This window comes from Merops nubicus, unplaced genomic scaffold, assembly GCF_000691845.1.
Source record: "Merops nubicus isolate BGI_N331 unplaced genomic scaffold, ASM69184v1 scaffold9189, whole genome shotgun sequence".
Taxonomy (NCBI): domain Eukaryota; kingdom Metazoa; phylum Chordata; class Aves; order Coraciiformes; family Meropidae; genus Merops; species Merops nubicus.
In genome coordinates, this window is record NW_008633052.1 from 19,773 (window position 1) to 38,113 (window position 18,341).

The following is an 18,341-nucleotide window of genomic DNA, read 5'->3' on the forward strand; positions in this document are numbered from 1 at the left end:
GTGGTGCTGGACACAAACTCCAGGCAAACCTCACCTTTGAGGCTTAGATCTTGGGGAGGAAGTGAGGAAATGTCACCCACAGGAGCAATCACCAGTTCCCAGCCCTGCAGCCAGCTGGAGGGACCTGGAGGGTGAACGTGCTGTGAGGAGCTGCCAGGAGGTCACAGAAGGGTGACACTGGTGGGGACTCAACAGGCCACACACCGTGCTTTAGCAGGGAGGATCTGGACCACTGGTGGAAGAGTGTACCTAAAGAAAGAACTCCAGGTTTTTAGCCAGATTTCTCTGCCTTAGAAAGGAGGAGGAGAAAATTCCAGTGCTTGGGATATGGATAAGGCTATTTCTGTCCTCTCAGAGAGAACTTTATTCACACACAGGAAAACCAAGAGTGTTAGGAACTAGTCTCATGTGAGAAATGATGGTTTAAAAAGTCCTTAGGCTGAAGGCAGACAACTGTGGCTATTAGTCTGAGAGACTTATTAAAAAATAGCAAAGAGACATGGATGTGAAAAGAAAGCAGCCCCAGGAGATGAGCAGAACATGCCCTGCACCCAGAAGACAGGGACAACGGTGGGTCATTTATTCCTTCTTGTATCCAGACACCTTAATTCCTAACAATTCCCTTACTCTTCATTAGGAACCCAAATCTGGCATTGAACCAGCCCCTCTGTGTGCAACAGCCAGGATTGAGGCTGTTCTAAAATAGAAATTTAGAAATTCTAAACCACTTTTCATTTTTGGGAATAGATACAATTATCCTCCAGAAGGAGCAGACAATCAATCACTTGACAAATTGACACCATACATCAGCAGCAGAGGATGAGAAGCCAGGCCTGCACTCCCAGTTGCTTTCTCTTATGGGTGACATGACATCCTAGGCTAAAACCAGCTTGGAAAATGTAAAATCTCCTACAAATAAAACTCCCACTGCAGCTTGCCCCACACCTTCCCTTCTAAAGCATCATGCTGACCTTTTATACCAACAAATCCTGCTAATATTGAATCTGCTGCCTCCTTCATCTTTAACCCAGCATATTCTCTAAGTGTTTCTAAGCAATGTTTCCTCCAGCCAAGGGCCAATCCTTCCCATCAGCAGTTGGGCTTTCTCATCTAGGTTTCATACAATCCCCTCACCATACCAGCTTCTCTTAATCCCAGGACTTTTTTGAGCCCCACACTTATTTTGCTGTTAACTTCACAGTCACTATTCCCTGTTGTTTTGTTCTACTCAGTTACGAGCCACCTGCTAAGAGTGGAACTTTGGCATCTCCTCTGAAGAGGACACAGGACATAATTACAGGCCTGAGCTCCAAGAATGACATACTGTGTGCCAAATGGTCCACTCTGCATTGCCAATGTCTGGCTTCCCAGACTCCTCACAACGACACCATCCTCAGCCGTCCAACTGAGACTGGGCAAGACCCAGCCCAGCATCATATTTGGTGTCTTCTCTCTATCTTGAGTAACCAAAAGGGGGTGTGTGTTTGTGAACAGTGCCAGTTCTCCAGCATGGAGCCCTGTGTGGGATTCCTTTCTTTCTTCTGCCAATTGGGAGGTGGCAAAAAAAAAACCTTGCAAAACATTTCCCCCAAATGTGGGAGTGGCAAATCAATAGGGAGGTCCTGCTGCTGCTTTGCAGCCTCATCAAAAACTGTTTGATAACATCCTGGCTCTGAAAGTTCACGTCTTCTTTCCCCCACTGTGTGGCACAGACCAAGAGGAATGACTTGGCTAAATAAACTTCAGCTCCTGGCATTTTTACAACAGAATACAAATGACCAGTATTCAGCTGCTGGCAGCCAGCTGGATGGAGTCCAGCCAGAAAAAAATGCCCACTTTCTGGAGAACAAACAGTGCAGCAGCCAGCAGGCACGCTCCAAACCCCCCAGGTTCTGACTGGGTCTCATGCTGAGTGCAGAAGACAATGAAGGAAAAGTAGGAAAGTTCCTTGCTTTTCTTGGGAGGCATGAGCTGTGTGCTCTGGAAGGCTGGACAGGCTGCTGGGGTAAGAAAAGCTCAGCTGGGCTGAAGCCCTGGGAGGATGGCTGGATTCTGTGTGACCATCCCTCCTGAACAGCACAAGCAGGTAAATTAAACCAATAACTAATTAGACAATGTGATTGCAACAATATCTTTGAAATCACTGTTTCATCTACTCTGTCTTCTTGCAGTCAAACATCTCCATCCTTCTGCAACTGCTTGATTTTTCCAAATTTCTGACAGTGCCTCTTGGGCACAGATCTTGCTACATAAAAGGGTATTTCCACTGCAGTGCCTGGCACAAACACCCCATTTTCAGGGTTACCAGTTTGATACAAGCCAGGTTCTCCCTGGCTCCTCTCTGCAGTGCAGCTCCTTAACACAGGACTGCCTGTGAGCCCACAGTGTCACCACAGTGGTGACAGAACCCCAGAGGGCTTCATCCACTTTGAATTCAGAGATGCCTGCGAAAGGCTTCTGTGATTTTTTATTTATTTATTTTTTTAAAACCCTAATATGAATGCAAATGAAGACTAGAAAACAAAAATAAGGGATTTTATAAAGTAAAAATAATCCATTTGCTGGGCCTGTGGGGGAGCACGAGCATTTATACTGTGCTAAACAGCATGAGAAGCAAGTTCCAAGAGGAGGAAGTAAACCTGACTATTTTATGATATTTATTCAGAAAAATGCAGAAAGGTAAAAACAATTATAGCCTAAAAGTTATTTCAGTTTTAACCTTGGCAGGGTTGGGTGTTGGAGGAAAAAAAAATAAGCAACACATGGTGTTGATTTTAATTGTGTCCTTTTGAGATCACAAACAAATGGAATTTGGCTGGTGACAGGCTCTGAGCACCCTGCTCTAGTTGGGGATGTCCCTGCTCCCTGCAGGGGGTTGGACCAGATGACCTTGAAAGGTCCCTTCCAACCCAAACCAGCCTGTGATGACTTTGACTTTGTATGTCTATGACTATTGTCTACAGCAGCTCACAGAAGAAGCCACTTATTGAGTGAGATTTTTAGTGCCCAGAAGTGACAGAGCAGATGGGACAGAGCTTGAAACATTTGGAGTGAAACAATGATCAGCTCTGGATTTCTGGGCTTTCTTTAATGAGACACTTTTACATAATTTAGATGTCTGTTTATCAGAAATAATGAGAACCTGCACTTCTAACCAAAGTCACAGAGAATGGCAGGAGAACAGCAGCTCTGGAGAAAAACCAGAACAGGCTGTGAACCCTTGGCAAAGAGTGGTTTATATATGGGAAGTCATTTGGGTTTTTAGGGCAGATTTAAATCTTATCTGTTGCTGAGTCATCAGAAGTGGGATGCTTGTTAGCTCGCTGCAGTGAGGAGATAAATCCTACGTGGATTGCTCTCCAGGTGCTTAATGCTCCCTGTTTTTTTTGCAGCTGACAAGCATGTCAAAGATTTGGCCTTTCTGTGCACTATGATAAAGGCTTTTAATTACTCAGCTCAGCCAGGATCAGAGAAAAGCTCAACTTCAAGTCACTGCTTGAAGAAACAGATGAAAACGTTGAGGGGCTGGGGGCTCTCTTCCTCACAGGATTTCCCTGACTCATGTTCCTCAGATGTGGGACCCCAGGGGCAAGTCCCAGCTTACCCACCACAGTCTGGGTCACATGGAAGATGAATGTGGGGGGAGACCTCCACAGGAGCAGCAATGCCATGAGGGCTATGGAACACCAGCCAGGCAGCTGGCACTTGGGAAAGAAAGAACAATAAAACCCATAAATGTGTGTCACATTTCAGCCACTATCTCCATCAGGTGATGGAAGATGCTGCCTGGACACACTCACAGACACTACAAATATTAGAACATATAACATGCTGCAACGAGCCACAAGACAGAGGCTGCTGCTCCATCCTTAATCCCACAACAGCAGTGGAGTATTTCCTGATGGTCCATAAAAATATAGTTATATTTAAAACAGAAACATGTTTTAAATCCTAAAATATGAATTTAAACCAATAACACATGAATTCTGCTTCCTCAGGCAAGCAAGTCTTTACATAGAGAACTGCTTTGCATACACGTGCATTTACTTGGATGGGTAAACACTTTAGAACCTCAAACTGGGGCAAGGCTGTGAAATCTACTCCTCCAGCTACAACTTTCACTAAAGAAGTGCCTTAAATGCTGCATTTACTACAGTTTTCCTTGAGTTGCCCCTAATCAAATGCTGATCTGCCTTCACCGATCCTCTGCACCAGAGATAATTAACACTGTTCTGCTAACTACTTGCTAAAGGAAGGTTATTCTTGCTGCTTGAGCAGCTGATTAGATCTAGTTTATCGACCTACTCACACAAGAAAGTTGGAGAAAGGAGAAAATAGAGGGTGACAAGTGATGGGTTTATTCTTAACATCTTTCCAAGTAATACCAGGAGTGGCACAAAACTGCTTCAGACAGAGCAGCTCAGATTTCCTTACAATGAATTGCAAGGTCGCCCAGAGCTCTTGTCCCACAGGAGGCTGTGCAGAGAGAAGATGCCTCTTTGGACAGTTGGGATCTCCTCTGCCAGGTGACCCAGCCTGGGCACCACCAACCCACCTGGTGCTGGGGCAGGGGTTTGCCAAGAGGAGGTTGTCAGAGATCCTGCAATCCAGGGAATGCAGCCAGAGAGGGACAGGGCTTTTGTGGGACCCCCAGCACTCAGATGAGCCCTCAGGGTCCCCCCTCTCACAGAGCCTGGTTGCCAGACCATGTGGTACTCTCCTGATGCTGCCTGGCCAGCGTGGCTGGAGGTTGTGTCCCTCAGGCAAAACTGCAGCAGCAGCAGCCAAAGAGGTCAGGGTGGGTGGGAATCACCACCAGTGGAACACAGGGAGCTGCTCTTAGCCCATCACAAGGGGCTGGTGGGGGAGAGCTGGTCTCTGGCACTTTCAAACACCCTCCTCACACACTGGTGTTGCCAGGTGACAAGCAGACACAGACAGGTCTCCATCCCTAGACCTGATGGGTGGTCACACAGGGGAGATGGGAAAGAACTGAATAAAGCCTACAGGAGAGCCAGCAGCACCAGAGCAGCAAGGAGAGAGTGTGCCCCCAGCAGCACATGCAGAAAGAGCAAAGCCTGAAGCAAAGTGGCCAATCCTCACCACTGCCAGGGCTAGAAGCAAGGTGAGGATGGAGGAGGAGAGCTCTGCTGTGCTCAGATAGGAAGCAAATGAGAGACTTGGAGGCAGGAGAGAAAAAATACTAAGACACAGACTCAAGATAAAAAAAAAAAATCACTGTACTTAGTTTTTGTGAAGCAAAAGAGGACGTGGGGGAAGACCACTGTTTGCATGAAGGAACAATGTGAACCCTGAGTAGGGGAGACAGGTTCATGCACGTGTGTGCACAGATGAACACAGCAGCACAGGCTCACTGGCACTTCTTACAATTATTTCATTTTAAAGGGCAACAAAGATATAACCAGAATTAATAATACAAAGAGCTGGAGCTATGATGCAGCCTGAGAGGAATTAATTGTGTTCCACATCCTGCTGCCAGCTCCACTCAGCTCTTCTGAGTCTGAAATGCTGTCTAGGTTTCGGGGCACACGAAGAGCAGTTAGAAGACCTTTATCTGATACTCAATGTGTGGTGGGATTTGGGGTATTTCTCTTCACTGCTCTGTGCTTCAGCAACCATGTCTGCACAGTGGGACCTTCCAAAGACAGGGAAGCACTAGAGATGCTTGGGTGTAAAGCACCAAACAGGTGAAATTTCTCTCCAAGTACCTCAGTAATATAGCATGGGGTTATACTCCAAGTTGTTAAACAGGAATAATTTAAACTCTGCAAGTTACCACAAAGGTCTTGAAAAAGTTACACTCACCCAGGAAGAAAAACTGTCTCATCTAATGAAATCCTGCAGCAATGCCTATTCTGATTTGTGAATGAGCAGGCAGCACTGATTTATAGTGATTGATCTCAGTGCTTGGCAGGTAGCAAAGCCTCACACAGATTGTAGCTGCCACCCTAAAACTGCATGTGCACAACTCCTTTGTAAGTCAGCTTTAAACCTTTTGACTGTAATAAAAGTTACCAATATTTGAAGAGACATGAAAAATAACCACACAGACATGCTTCCTTCCTTTCACTCAGCTTTTAAACACTAACAAATATTTGGTGCTTTGGGTGACTGTAAGGAACTGTATTGCAGGATTTGGAATTGGGGGGGATGGACAGAAATGTCTGAGTCTGACCTTCAACTCCTATGGCACAGCACAGAGCAAGGGAGGCTGCAGCTGTTAGTACCTTCCACACCCCACGTGAGGGTTGTAGATCAATACAACATTTATTGGCATCCAGCCTGTGACAGCTTTAGTCATACAAGGACATGGGGATCTGCTGTCGAAAGCGCTGCTAGGGGGAATCTCACTATGAACACACCAAAACCATGTAAGATCCCAGCCTTTTCTGATCAAAACATTACTCCTTTAATGAAGGAGCTTCAGGCAGGTTTTGTAAGCAGTCAGTAGAAATGGCAGATCTTCAGGGTCTCAGATGAACCCTGAATGACCAGCAGTGATCAGCACTGCACCAATCCTGAGCACACCTTTTACTCCTTTGGTTTTTCCTGCCTTCTGCCTCTCTCTTTCAGGACCTACACCCTGCTCATGTCTGCTTCACTGCAACTCCAGAGTAACACAGTGTGAGTTATTTGGGGGTTGGACTAGATGATCTTTAAGGTCCCTTCCAACCCAAACCATTCTGTGATTCTGTGTCCTCAGGCTGGGGATTCCCAGAAGGACTATAGGCTTTCCATACTTCCCTTAAAGCCAACAGGAGTAGGTTCCTTGGATCCCCTAAACTGCCTTGAAAATCCAAGTCATTTCTGCAGCCTGCCCAAGTGAGATTTCAACCCTGCATGAAGGTCTCAACCCTATAATGCAGCTGGACCAATCCAATGACAAATATCTGCACGTTTTAACCATCAGCCTGATGCTTTCTCTGAGGTCTGCTGCAGAAGCTGGCTGACTGTCCTTTCACTTTAAATGGTGTTTGTTTTTCTGTGCTATGTGAAAGTTGCAGCTGACCTTTGGGTCAGTGTGGCAGAGGGAGCATGAGTCAGGCAGGCCAGTCCAGAGGCTACAGAAATGGATGCTGGTGCCTTCCACAACATGAGTGCCTCACTCCTGCTCTCCTGCCACAGAGCCTTGCACTTGAGTAGTCTCCTCCCAAGTGAGAACTGCCCAACAAGTATAGCATTAGAAAAGAGTAATTCAAAAACATAATTAATATATTCCCAGTCTAAAGAAAGCCTTAGGCAGCTATTAAATTTGGGTTAAGCATATTTCAGGCAGGCGTCCTTAAGTAACTCACAACTTGCTTGATCTCTGAATACCAGAAGGGCATGGCACATTATTTTCTACAACTAAAATCCTTTTTTTTTTTTAATCTGTGACACTGAAGAGCCCTAGGCAACTTTCAAGATGAATTGTAATCACTCAGGGTCCTCCTGGACATCTCTGTTACGTAAGAAAAAGAATGAACGTGCAGCAGGGTCACCTGAGAGCCTCATCTGCACCTCAGACCCTGCCTTCAAAGCTCCCTGGCCTGCTTACTTCACTCTCCTGCTCAACATTCCCCACATCACCTGCCCTGCACAAAGCAGCCTCTTCCAGTGATTCCTTTCTTCTTGCCACTTGCAAATAGTTTCTAAAATATGATCGTTCCTCCCTGGGTACCCAGAACATTGAAGTAAATAAAGAGTAAGGCATATTGTACATCCTTATTCTCTTGAGACATTTCTCATTTCTTTGGTCTGTTCAGCCTTATCTGTATCTGTCTTTTCATGTATACTTCAGAGGGCTACAGAGCAACTAGGTAATTTTTGGGAGCTGGGATTCAAGAGTAAATATTTATGTCTATTGAAATATATATACCCACAAAATTAAATATCTCTAAATAAATATATGTGTCACACAGCAGCACTGAGCTGGAACAGCACAGGAGTTCTGTTTTTCAGGTGATGGGACTAGTGACAATCTCAGTTACCTCACTGGAAAACTGTAGCATCTTCAACACAAGATGAGCAGGGCCACTGAGGGCTTTACACAGAAGCTACTCTGCTGTATACATGATGATCTGTCTCTGAAACTGAGTGTCTCTGAGCCTCTGAAACTCAGTGCATCAAACTGCACAGAAGGGTGCAAGGGAAATAAACTGCTCTGGTAGATCTAGAATTCTTTTCCTCACTGTATGTTTGTCTGTGAATGTTTTGACTCTCAGCTTTGGGAGCAAGGTCTGTTGTTTTGCTCTGCACTAGGATAATGGTGGCATAATAAAGGATATCTCCAATCAGATCAAGGCCAACAACTGCAGCAGTAAGAGAAAGGAATACTACTAATAAAAACCCAAAGCATACACACCAGAAAAAATTACTAACAAAAACCCCAAAGCCTACACACCCATCCTGCCATGGATTTCACACCATCATTTATTATTATAAAAAACAGGTTCAAAATACCAGCAGGTCAGAGCAGCTGCATGTTGCTACCCACAAACAGATATTTTTGGGCTTATGAGACCAGATTAAGAGTTAAACACACGTGACTTTGTTCCAGTCTAATTTCTAACGGACCTATGTCCATAGCACAGAAACAACTGCTCTCCCTTTACAGAGCTGCCTAAAAGCTTTACAAATGCCCTGGGCTAAAAAGATTTAGAAGCCCACTTCTCATGCCCAAGTGGTCCTTCCAGGTTTGAATTGTTGCCCACAGATAACATAAGTATGAAAAAAGTGGCACTGCTCTGCACTACTTCCCATTCTGCCAGTAACTCCAGGGCTGCCTTCTCCAGCATGGCTCAACTTGGCATTTTAGATAAGCAGCTAGTAAACAAACCCAAACAGGGCAGCAACCCTGCCAAACCCTGCTGTGAGCACTTACAAATCCAATCAGATAAGGACTGCCAGCATCTCCCAGGAGGTGTGAAGTGAAGCTCTGCAAGGCCACTGCGGTCGCACGGCGTGTGGGAATGACCACGTACTGCAGAGAAGGGGAAAGGAAGAAAAATTACATAAGGAAACTGAGGTAGGAACTTGTGCAGCTGCCTTGTAGGCTGGAGACACTCTGCTCTTGCTCCTCAGCCTTTATTTCACTTGGCTGATAAGGAGGGTGAAGTTTGAGGTTGCCTGCAGCACATAAGTTGCTCAGCACCAGGAGTCTTCCAAACAAGGACTTTGCTGGAACCCAGGATATTGTGTTTGTACCATAATAAATATATCATTTTGCCTCCTAAACCACAAGGAATTTGCATCAGTATGAAAGGTCACACATCCTCCCCTCTCACTCCATCTCTAGCCACTTCATATCTTTCCCAAAAATCTGTGATTCTACTTTTGAAAAGTGACAAAGACATATTAGGAAATTTTTCCATAGCAAAGATATTGTAGTTTGGTCTCCAGTCCACTGCCAGGACACGACACCCTCAGCAAGGTCAAGCAGAGTCAGTCTGATGACAGAGGAGCAGTGGGAAACACAAATTACTTGCCCATTAAGGCACCAGAGCTCCCAGAGAACAGAGCCCTAATGTTGGGAGGGGATGAAAGGGTGAAAAAAGAAAAAAAAACTAAACCAACAAACCCTTATCCTGTGGAATGACCCTAATTTTATAGCACACAATTAGGAGCAGAAAAAAAGTAACTGTCTCCTGTGTAAAACCTGTGAAAGGAGCTGTTTGAGAACATTAGTATCGAGTCCACACATCCAGGTTTATAAATTGATCCTGTCTTGATTTAAAGGCTGTAGGTAATGAGGAATTCAATAGGTCTCTCAATCCCAGTGAGCTTTGCTCCCACTTCTCAGCACTGCATCTTGCTCTGCCTTTCCCTGTGCCTCTGCAGCTCTGTTCCCCTGCCAGAAGTGATTCTCTTGTTTAGCTGCTTGCAGACCATGATCCCTTTGACTTGTCCACTTTCTTTCTGATGGGCTGCCTTTAGTCTTTCTTTGGAAGGCATCCCTTCCTTCCCAGACTTGGATTCATTCTCTCAATCCTTTCCTGAAGTCATTTATTAATGAAATGTGACGTTTCAGGACTGGCATATCCCCAGCTAGGGATACACAGAGATCACTGCTCAAAGGCTGAGCATCTCAAGGCACAGGATCTGAAGCCCTCTTTGAGTGCTCTCAGCTCCTCATAGGGAAGGGGAATTGCCCTGTCTGCAGTGGAAAGAGACATTAGAAAAAAAGGAAAAAAGAAGAAACAGCATTGAGAAAATCCAGTCTAGAAGAGAACTGGTGCCCATTTACACTGCCCACCTCATTCCAAGCAGAGACAATTATGAATGATGGGTAAAATCAGATTAAATGCTTTCCCTTAGAGCTTTACCATGTGCTTGCAGAATGACCTGCCAGATCTTTCACTCCTGGTTTGACAAAGCTGCAAATGCACACTGCTAATGCATTTTGATGCTACATATTAACTGGGCACCCTGTGAAACTCCTGTTGTGCAGCAGCAGAGCAGAAGAGGATGAGATCCACAGCAGCCACCTGACTGCAGGTGTTGGTCCCTGTCCTCCCTTGGCATCCAGATCCTCAAAACAGACCTGAAGGCTGACAGAAATCCCAAGAGAAAAAGAAGGTCTAGACTTCATTAGAGACACAGAAATGTATTGAAGGTCACACTGTGAAACAGTAGGAGAGCTACACAATTCATTACCACTCCCCAAAGACACAGGGTAGTGGGTGCAACCTGGAAACATTAAAGAGGAGAAAAGGGAAAGAAAGAAAAGTGAGTTATAGCTCTTGTTCCCACCCAGCCCCAGCTCACTCAGGTGAGATTCTGCAAGAGCTGTTTGAGGAAAGGCATCTGAGAAGATAAAGTGAAATTCTACCTCATTCAACAGACCAGAGTTGTATAATCTGTGAAATGGGCGTTTTAAGCTTACATGAAAATATTTTTCTTTTTATAAAGTTTAAGTTAACAAATCTGGCTGGCTCTTTATCCATCTTCTTAGCAAAATGACAAAGGAAATGGCAAATTTATTTAAAACTTACCATTTTCAGAGAGTGGTGGTGAATTGGTGCCAATTGGAGAAAGAAATCTGAATGCTACCTGCATCATAGGGGGGTGTGTGTGCATACATATCTTTATGTGTATGTATTAGACATAATTTTGCATCTATATCTGTATTATGCACACTTATAGCTTTGCAAGTAGCAATACTACTTCCAGCAAGTTTTCAGTTTGCCTGGCTAAAGAAGTTATTGATGGTTGAAACCACTGATAATGGTCTTGCACTATGAAGTGCCCAAACTCAGTAAATTTAGTCTGAAATTCAAGTCATAAATACCCTCTCCTTTCCCCAGACCTAAATTCCAATATGTGACAAGCAAATGAACATGAGATTTTTCCTCCTTCTATCTAAAAAGATATTAGAAAGGAAAAAAAGGCTTAAACCAGCATCTCTAAAACACAAACAAAATACTTCACCCTATCCCTACTTAAAAAACCATTTTATTCTGATGGAGAGGAAGTAGTTGGTAGCAAATGTTATCTGCAGTTCTAGGAAGACAGCAGTAATTTACAGCTCTGCATGGGCATTTTGATACTAAAATAGCCCTAAATTCAAACCATCCATGGCTTGGTTTGACCAGCCCACAGAAACTGGAGGTGGGAGAGCCACAGAGCCAGGGTGGAAGTCTGTGGGATCATCCTGGCTCATCTCTGACTCCAGGTTCAGAGGCAGGCAGCACAGAGGATGGGCAGGGAGGCTGACCAAGCAGATCTGGCAAACCTCTGTTCTTTAAATAGAGGTTTAGAAAGGCCATGGTTACTGCTGACATCCCCTTCCTGTGGTGAAACCAGCAGTTGATGGTCTGAAATAAATTCACCAGGAAAGCCAAGGAGAGATTACCCTCTCCCAGAAAAAGGCCACGTGCCAAAGAGGTGAGTTCTGGTGTCTAATCTTTGATAGAAAATTCTACTCTCCAAAACACAAGCCCCTTTCTGGGTCAGGCAGCAATCTTCAGGACAACACAGGCAGGCACGGCCTAAAAATCTAATTTCAAATTAAGTAAAAGGAGGCAGGACAAGGGGTGATGGGTTTAAACTAAAAGAAGGTAGTTTTAGACTAGATATAAGGAAGAAATTTTTTGCACTGAGGGTGGTGAGCCCCTGGCCCAAGTTGCCCAGAGAGGTAGTCACTGCCCCATCCCTGGAACATTCCTGGTCAGGCTGGATGGGGCTCTGAGCACCCTGCTCTAGCTGTAGATGTCCCTGCTCCCTGCAGGGGGTTGGACTAGATGACCTTGAAAGGTCCCCTCTAACCCAAACCAGTCTGTGATTCTATGGCCTGGTGTCCAAATCACAGCACACCACAGAGCAGAACACATTCACCTGCAACCACTGGCCCCCAGAACTGCAGAGATGCCCCTTGGGCCACCCTTGCTGCTCAAAGCTGGTCTCAGGTGAGCTGTGCACCTTCATCCAAAGGCCACCCCTGCACCACAGCACTCAGATCACTCATGGGTGGAGGCACACTGAGAGAAGCAGCAGCAAGAACGTCTGCTAAAGCTATTTACCTTGGCTGTAAAAACAGGGCAGCACTTTATCCTACATAAATAGTATAAAGTGATCAGAACAAAAGCAACCTTCCTCCATGCCTATAGCACAGCTGAGCACCAGCTGATGCCCGTTTCAAGTCTTCCTTTAGACTCTGACTCTACAGCAGAACATGACAGAGGCTCCTCCGTGGCAGCTCATGACCATTTAAAAAGAACTAATGTTTTAAAGGAAAAAAAATATGCAGAGTAGTTTTTCTTGCATGAGTGTCAGGATTTTGCATAAACTGGGGCATGGCTTTTCTCAGCAAAGACCTGAAGAGGTTGTGGTTGCAATAGCTGAGGCTCTTTGAATTGTCTGTTGGCTTTTATACAGAAATGCCACCAAGCCTCTCTCCATCAGCTTCATTTCTGAGATCTGCTGTGGAGATAAAACCCCACTATTAGGAGCAGGTTCCACAAAGTCCCAAGCACTTGGCATGTCTCAGAACATTCCAGACTTCCTTGCTGCACTGAACTAATTCATTTTTGGTGTTAGGAGGCAGTTTTAATGCTACTTTGGGGTTCTGGCAATTTCGAGGCCAATTTGCAAAGATGGCTGATAAAATCTGCCTCGTAATTAGCCTGCTCCATAAGAAACAGCCCCCTCTTCCCCAAGCACCATCTGAGCATGTGCCTGGGAGGAGGTTTGGAGAGTTGTGCTCAGGAGACCAAGGGCTGTTTTGTACAAATTTGCATTTGGAACAAATATCAGCCTTTTAAAACCTCAGCGGTGCTGCGTGTTCTGCAGGGCTGACAGTTTATCAGCCCTTTTACTGCAGGCAGTTTGAGGAGCTGCACACCGACCCTTCCACTGGCAAGACCAGGAGATGCAATGGAAGCAGGAAGCCATGAAAAGCCAACAATTAAATTTGAAGATAATAAGCAAACAGCTTTGTTTTGCCAAGGAAATGAGACTTGCCAACCCCCTGAAGATGCCTGCCCACTTCCCCCATGGGGTTCTGAAGCAGTCACGAGATCTGTAAATCCTGGGAGAGCTGTGATAAATCATCTGGGATGCAGGTTCTAAAAAGCCTCATTTCTGGCATAATGAAGTCAGTGGGAACAGTGTTCAGACAGCACTAAGAGCTTTTTATCCATGAAAACAGGATAATATTTATGTATATGATGCAAGTGTTGTTAAGCTTACGCTAATAATGCTTTTAAACTCCTTACCAGCCTCAGGCAAGAACAGACACTCTTCTGATTACACCAAATAAATAGTAATCAGCAGAAATTAATTTGCCAAACATTTAAAGTGCATCTCACTAGAGCACATCCACACCTTTCTCTGGCTAGGATTTCTTACACAGCTGCCTGTCAAACAGGGTTATAGCCCTGGCTCTCACCTATTGTCTGACTAAACATCCTCAAACCCCTCGTGTAATAGGAATGCACTTCAGACCATCTGCTTCCAGGTCTGCACTGATCTGAGGGGATGTTTACATTTATTGTAGAGTGCTTTCACAGGTCTACTCGTGCTGATAATGCATTAAGCTGGGCATTATATATGACATTCAGTTCATTTTTCTAAACAGACAAGAGAATAGTCAGCTTAAGAGCTGGCATCAAGTACCCAAATCCAATTTTTATCAGGTTTCTTACCCACATTGTGGAAATTGGAATGAAGAAATGATTTCAAAATATTGCCAGTCATTTCTTATGGAGTTCTTCTGCACTAAAGCAACACAAACAACTGCAAATGTGTTCCTATGAAATGCAGCTGACTACAGGATGCTGGGAAGACAGATGGCAAACCCTGTAAAAGCTACAGGGTACTGAAGTCACATTGAAATCCACGTGAAAAATCTCAGTAATTAAAATGGGGCACTGATGGCATCCTTAGGACGCTTGATAGAACAAAGTACTTGGTTTAAAAATGTCTTTTGGGGAGAGCTGGAGACAACGTAGGTCAAGTTTCAGCTCCCTCCCTGGCACAGATTTTCTGGAGGACCTTGAGGACGTGGACAGGTTCCCTCCCTCCAGCTGCACCACGCTGGCAGCAGAGGTGACCACCACTGCTGGAGGGCTGCAGGTGTGCTCCATGGCCAAGCCCTTCCCTGTTTCAGCCAGTGCTAGGGAGGAGAGAGAAGATCTGCTGTTCAAGTCCACCAGCTCATTCCCACCAAAGAGAACTGGGAGTTCTCCTGGGAACATCCCAGCCAAAGGTGGGACGTGACAGGGAGCTCTGGCAGGAGGCAGCAATGAGCACCTACAAATACTGAACTGTACTTTCTGCCTCAGCACAGCTCTCTGTAGACTGAACATCTGTGTTGAGACAGCACTAAAAGCATGGCCACAGTGTCCCTGAACCCAGCACAAGCTGCAGCCCCCCTGTAAGTACAGGGGAAGCCCCTCTTCAGCCCATGCTGAGCTCTGACACACTAAAGTTAAACTGGTAGGAGCAACAAAACTCATTAATTAAAAGCTATCTAACGCTCCTGAAGTACACTGAGAACTTTTGTTTCTCTGTGCTTTAGTCACACCTGAGAATAGTGGAATTAACCACCCCCCTCAACCTCCCAAGGCGTTCTCTGAGCAAAGGAGCCAAAGATTGATATTTCATCAGACAGTGCAGTTATGGCAGCTACAGAGCTGCCTTAAAACACAAACACATCCTTGAACGTAGATCATGGACACAACTGAAGCAGAAGCTTGAAGTTCTGTGCTGAATCAATACATCAACACCATTATCTTTACATCTAGGGCTATGGAGCCAGATTGTTTTCTCGTTGATGTTTGCAGAAGCAACAAATACAGGTCAAGGGAGTTTTCTATTGATGCCAGACTGATTGTATTTTTAGTTCTGTCAACAAGCTGCCAAAAGACCTCGGGCAAGTCCTGTAATGGTTCCGTGCCCTAGTTTCTTCCTTTTAAATACAATAAGCAACAAGTAAACTCCCTCACAATGGGTTTTCAACATATAGTAGGTTTGATAGGCTCTGCACATCTCTGATGGAGGCATCTACAAAACATGCCACACTCTCTTCAAAATGTCCAGACTATTTCATATGAAAATCTAACTGCTGAGGTCAGCTTGCTGGTTTGAGAGACTTAAAAAGCTCTGTGGTGGAGAAAGAATGGAAAATGAAGGACATGAGGTGAAAAGTCCCTGACAGTTTCCTCTTAGACAAGGTGGACATAGTCCAAAAATTCTTTATACTTTCTTTTCCTCTCTCCTCTCCCAGAGGTGGTGTTCTATTGTGTATGTGTTGAATGGCAGGTTTGCTGGAGTGAAGCCAAGGAGAGAGGTAGATGGCTGCCTTTGTGGCCAGAGGAGGGAGGGAGGGAGGGAAGGATTTCCTATTGCAGAACAAAGCTGAGTTATTGATAACAAAATCCACTCACGTGCTGACTATTAGGAAATGCTGGACCATTTCTTTGCACGTGGGGTTTTGCATAAATACTTAAAATTTGTAGAAGCTATCTGAATTCAGTGCTGCTCTCCTTTCTGGACATCTCCTCTCCTTGGTGCTCAGAACAAAGGACAAGAAGAATCTTTTTTCTTTCTCCCTCTATCTCACTTTCCTTTTCAGCAAGTGAAAAAAAAAAGTGTAGGCTAAAGGAGGGGCATTTTATGAACTCCAGGTTGTTCTTGCAAGCTGACAGACTGCTGTGGCCACCAGAAGAGAAAGATGCTGTTCCAAAGTGCACTCACCATTAGTATGTCTGCTGTGATAGCCCAGTTTGAAAACAGAAGAGTTTCTCCGATAAAAATGCAAATCTGTTGTAACAAAACACACAGAAAGGAGAAGATTTATTCACTTGACATTCAAAGGAAAAATAACCTGCCACAAACTTTGCTTTGTTGCTTATTTGTCTCAAACCTACACGCCACACTCCTTGTTACTGTTGTGGTTTACTGTGAACGTTAGAAAACAGGCTTTTATCAGAGCTCTAGAGGGCTGGCCTGCAACTTCATTAGTATGAACTGTTTATGAGCTACTGAGCAGCTAAATGAAGGGCTGACACTTCTGCTTACAGAGGAGCATGAGAAGCCAGCAAGAAGAGACAGCCCCAGGCTTCCATCTTTGCACCACTGTGTTCCAAAAAGCCAGTTAGAAAAGGCAAGAAGGCCACAACTCCCCAAAACAACAATTTCCATGGACTCAAATTATGTCTTAAGCTCTGTAGCAAACCCAAGGAGGTTCTTTACCTGCTGTGTGCAAGCTCCTCTCCCTCCCCTGACAGCATATTGCTGACCTTTCTGAGGGGGCCATGGGTCCAGGCACTGGAACAACTGAAGCATCACATGGGTAATATCTACCTACAGGACTCCAGCATGGGGTTTGCAACATCAGTGTCTTACAGTGAAATACAACTCGTGCCTCTGTGGAGATGGTCAACAAGGCACCTCAAAAGCCCTGAGTACATAGTGGGATGTGTGGTATGACCAGCCACCACGTATCCTTCCCACCTCTGGCACCCCCTCCCTGCTCACTCCCATCCCATATTGCCTTCCCAGTTGTGCTGGTACAATGGGGCCAAACAGGATTCAGAGCAGGAAACAGAAATGGGGCAAAGAATCCTTTGTAGGGGGAAGCAGGGGAAGAGGGGCTTGTTTCACTTGTTTTTACCCAAATCAGTTCTCTGGGGCAATTCACTAAATGATTTTACAAAGAGTTATAGCAGTTGAAGAACTGGAAATGATCAAGAGGAGAAATCAGTTTAAGCTGGGCTCATCACTGAAGGTTCATCAGTCCCAGTGCAATGGAGCAAGGGTGATGTGGCTCCAGGAGGAGCACTGCCTCCACCAAAAAGCTCCTTACTTATACCTCAGTCATGGACCTTTTGCTTTTCTACTGTATGTTAACAATTTAGCAAACAAATACAGGTTCAACAGGATGAAAAAACAAGGCTAGAAAATCTTCCCCACACACGTTTCCCTCTTCTTGTGTGTGGTATGAAGAGCAGAACATAGACAAAATGCTACTTAAATAACCAGACTTATAAAAACCAGCTCCTCCATTCCCCACCAGTAAGAAGACAAGCCAAACTCCTCCAATCTCCCCCAAATGTTGCTTGTTGCCCAGCTAACCCATTTCTTTTTGCAGTATCTAGAGAGAAAACATTACTCCTGCATTCCCTGTTTGTCGTTGGGGATAACACCTATGGAGATTTAGCTCCTGGAAACTGAAGATTCTCCTTTTAGCTGCCTTAAATTGAGGTTTTGTTATGCTGAATAGGCTACAATTCATTAAGGAGACAAACGGCAAGAGATACACAGTGCACGTTGCTCTGCAGATGAGGGGTGTTGGTTTGTGGTGTTCTTGTGAGCTCTGGTGGGCTGACCAGCACAGCCACTGCCCCATCCCTGATGCTGGCACAGGTGGCTTGGGGTGGGAGCTGGAACTGCAGGACTGGAGCTGTGGCACGATGTGACCACTGTGACTGGCCTTCCCACACACCAGTGGAGATTGCCCAAACCCCCCAGACCCCCGTGTCACTGCCAGGAACAGTTTGCTTTATTTAGCAAGTCTTACACACTGACCTACAGAAAGCTTCCTCTATTTGTTCCCAAAATTGTCTTGGTTTCCTACACATTCTCCCTCCCCATCCCCTCTTTCTGTGACTGGAGCTGCCTCCTCGGTGCTGGTGCCTGAGCCAGGCACTATGGCCCAGCTGCTCAGCTAGGAAATCTCCTCTTTCCATTTTCCCACTGTCCACTGGTCTGCCTTGAACTCAGCTCTCACTGGAAATAGAATCATAGAATAGAATCATAGAATAGAATCATAGAATAGAATCATAGAATGTCTGGGCTGGAAGTGACCTCCAAAGGTCATCTAGTCCAACCACCCACCC

At 45.2% G+C, this 18,341-nt stretch overlaps 1 protein-coding gene across 1 annotated transcript in view; it reads right to left on the bottom strand.

The window, feature by feature from the left end:
* SPNS2 (spinster homolog 2 (Drosophila)) overlaps positions 1-18,341 on the bottom strand; it is a gene marked incomplete at its 5' end in the record, with an annotated part of 81,741 nt that overhangs the window by 1,052 nt on the left and 62,348 nt on the right. The window contains 2 exons of the mRNA XM_008948108.1: positions 8,885-8,983; positions 16,198-16,263. Of these exons, the coding sequence (XP_008946356.1) occupies positions 8,885-8,983; positions 16,198-16,263 (165 nt within the window). The remainder of the gene's footprint in view (positions 1-8,884; positions 8,984-16,197; positions 16,264-18,341) is intronic.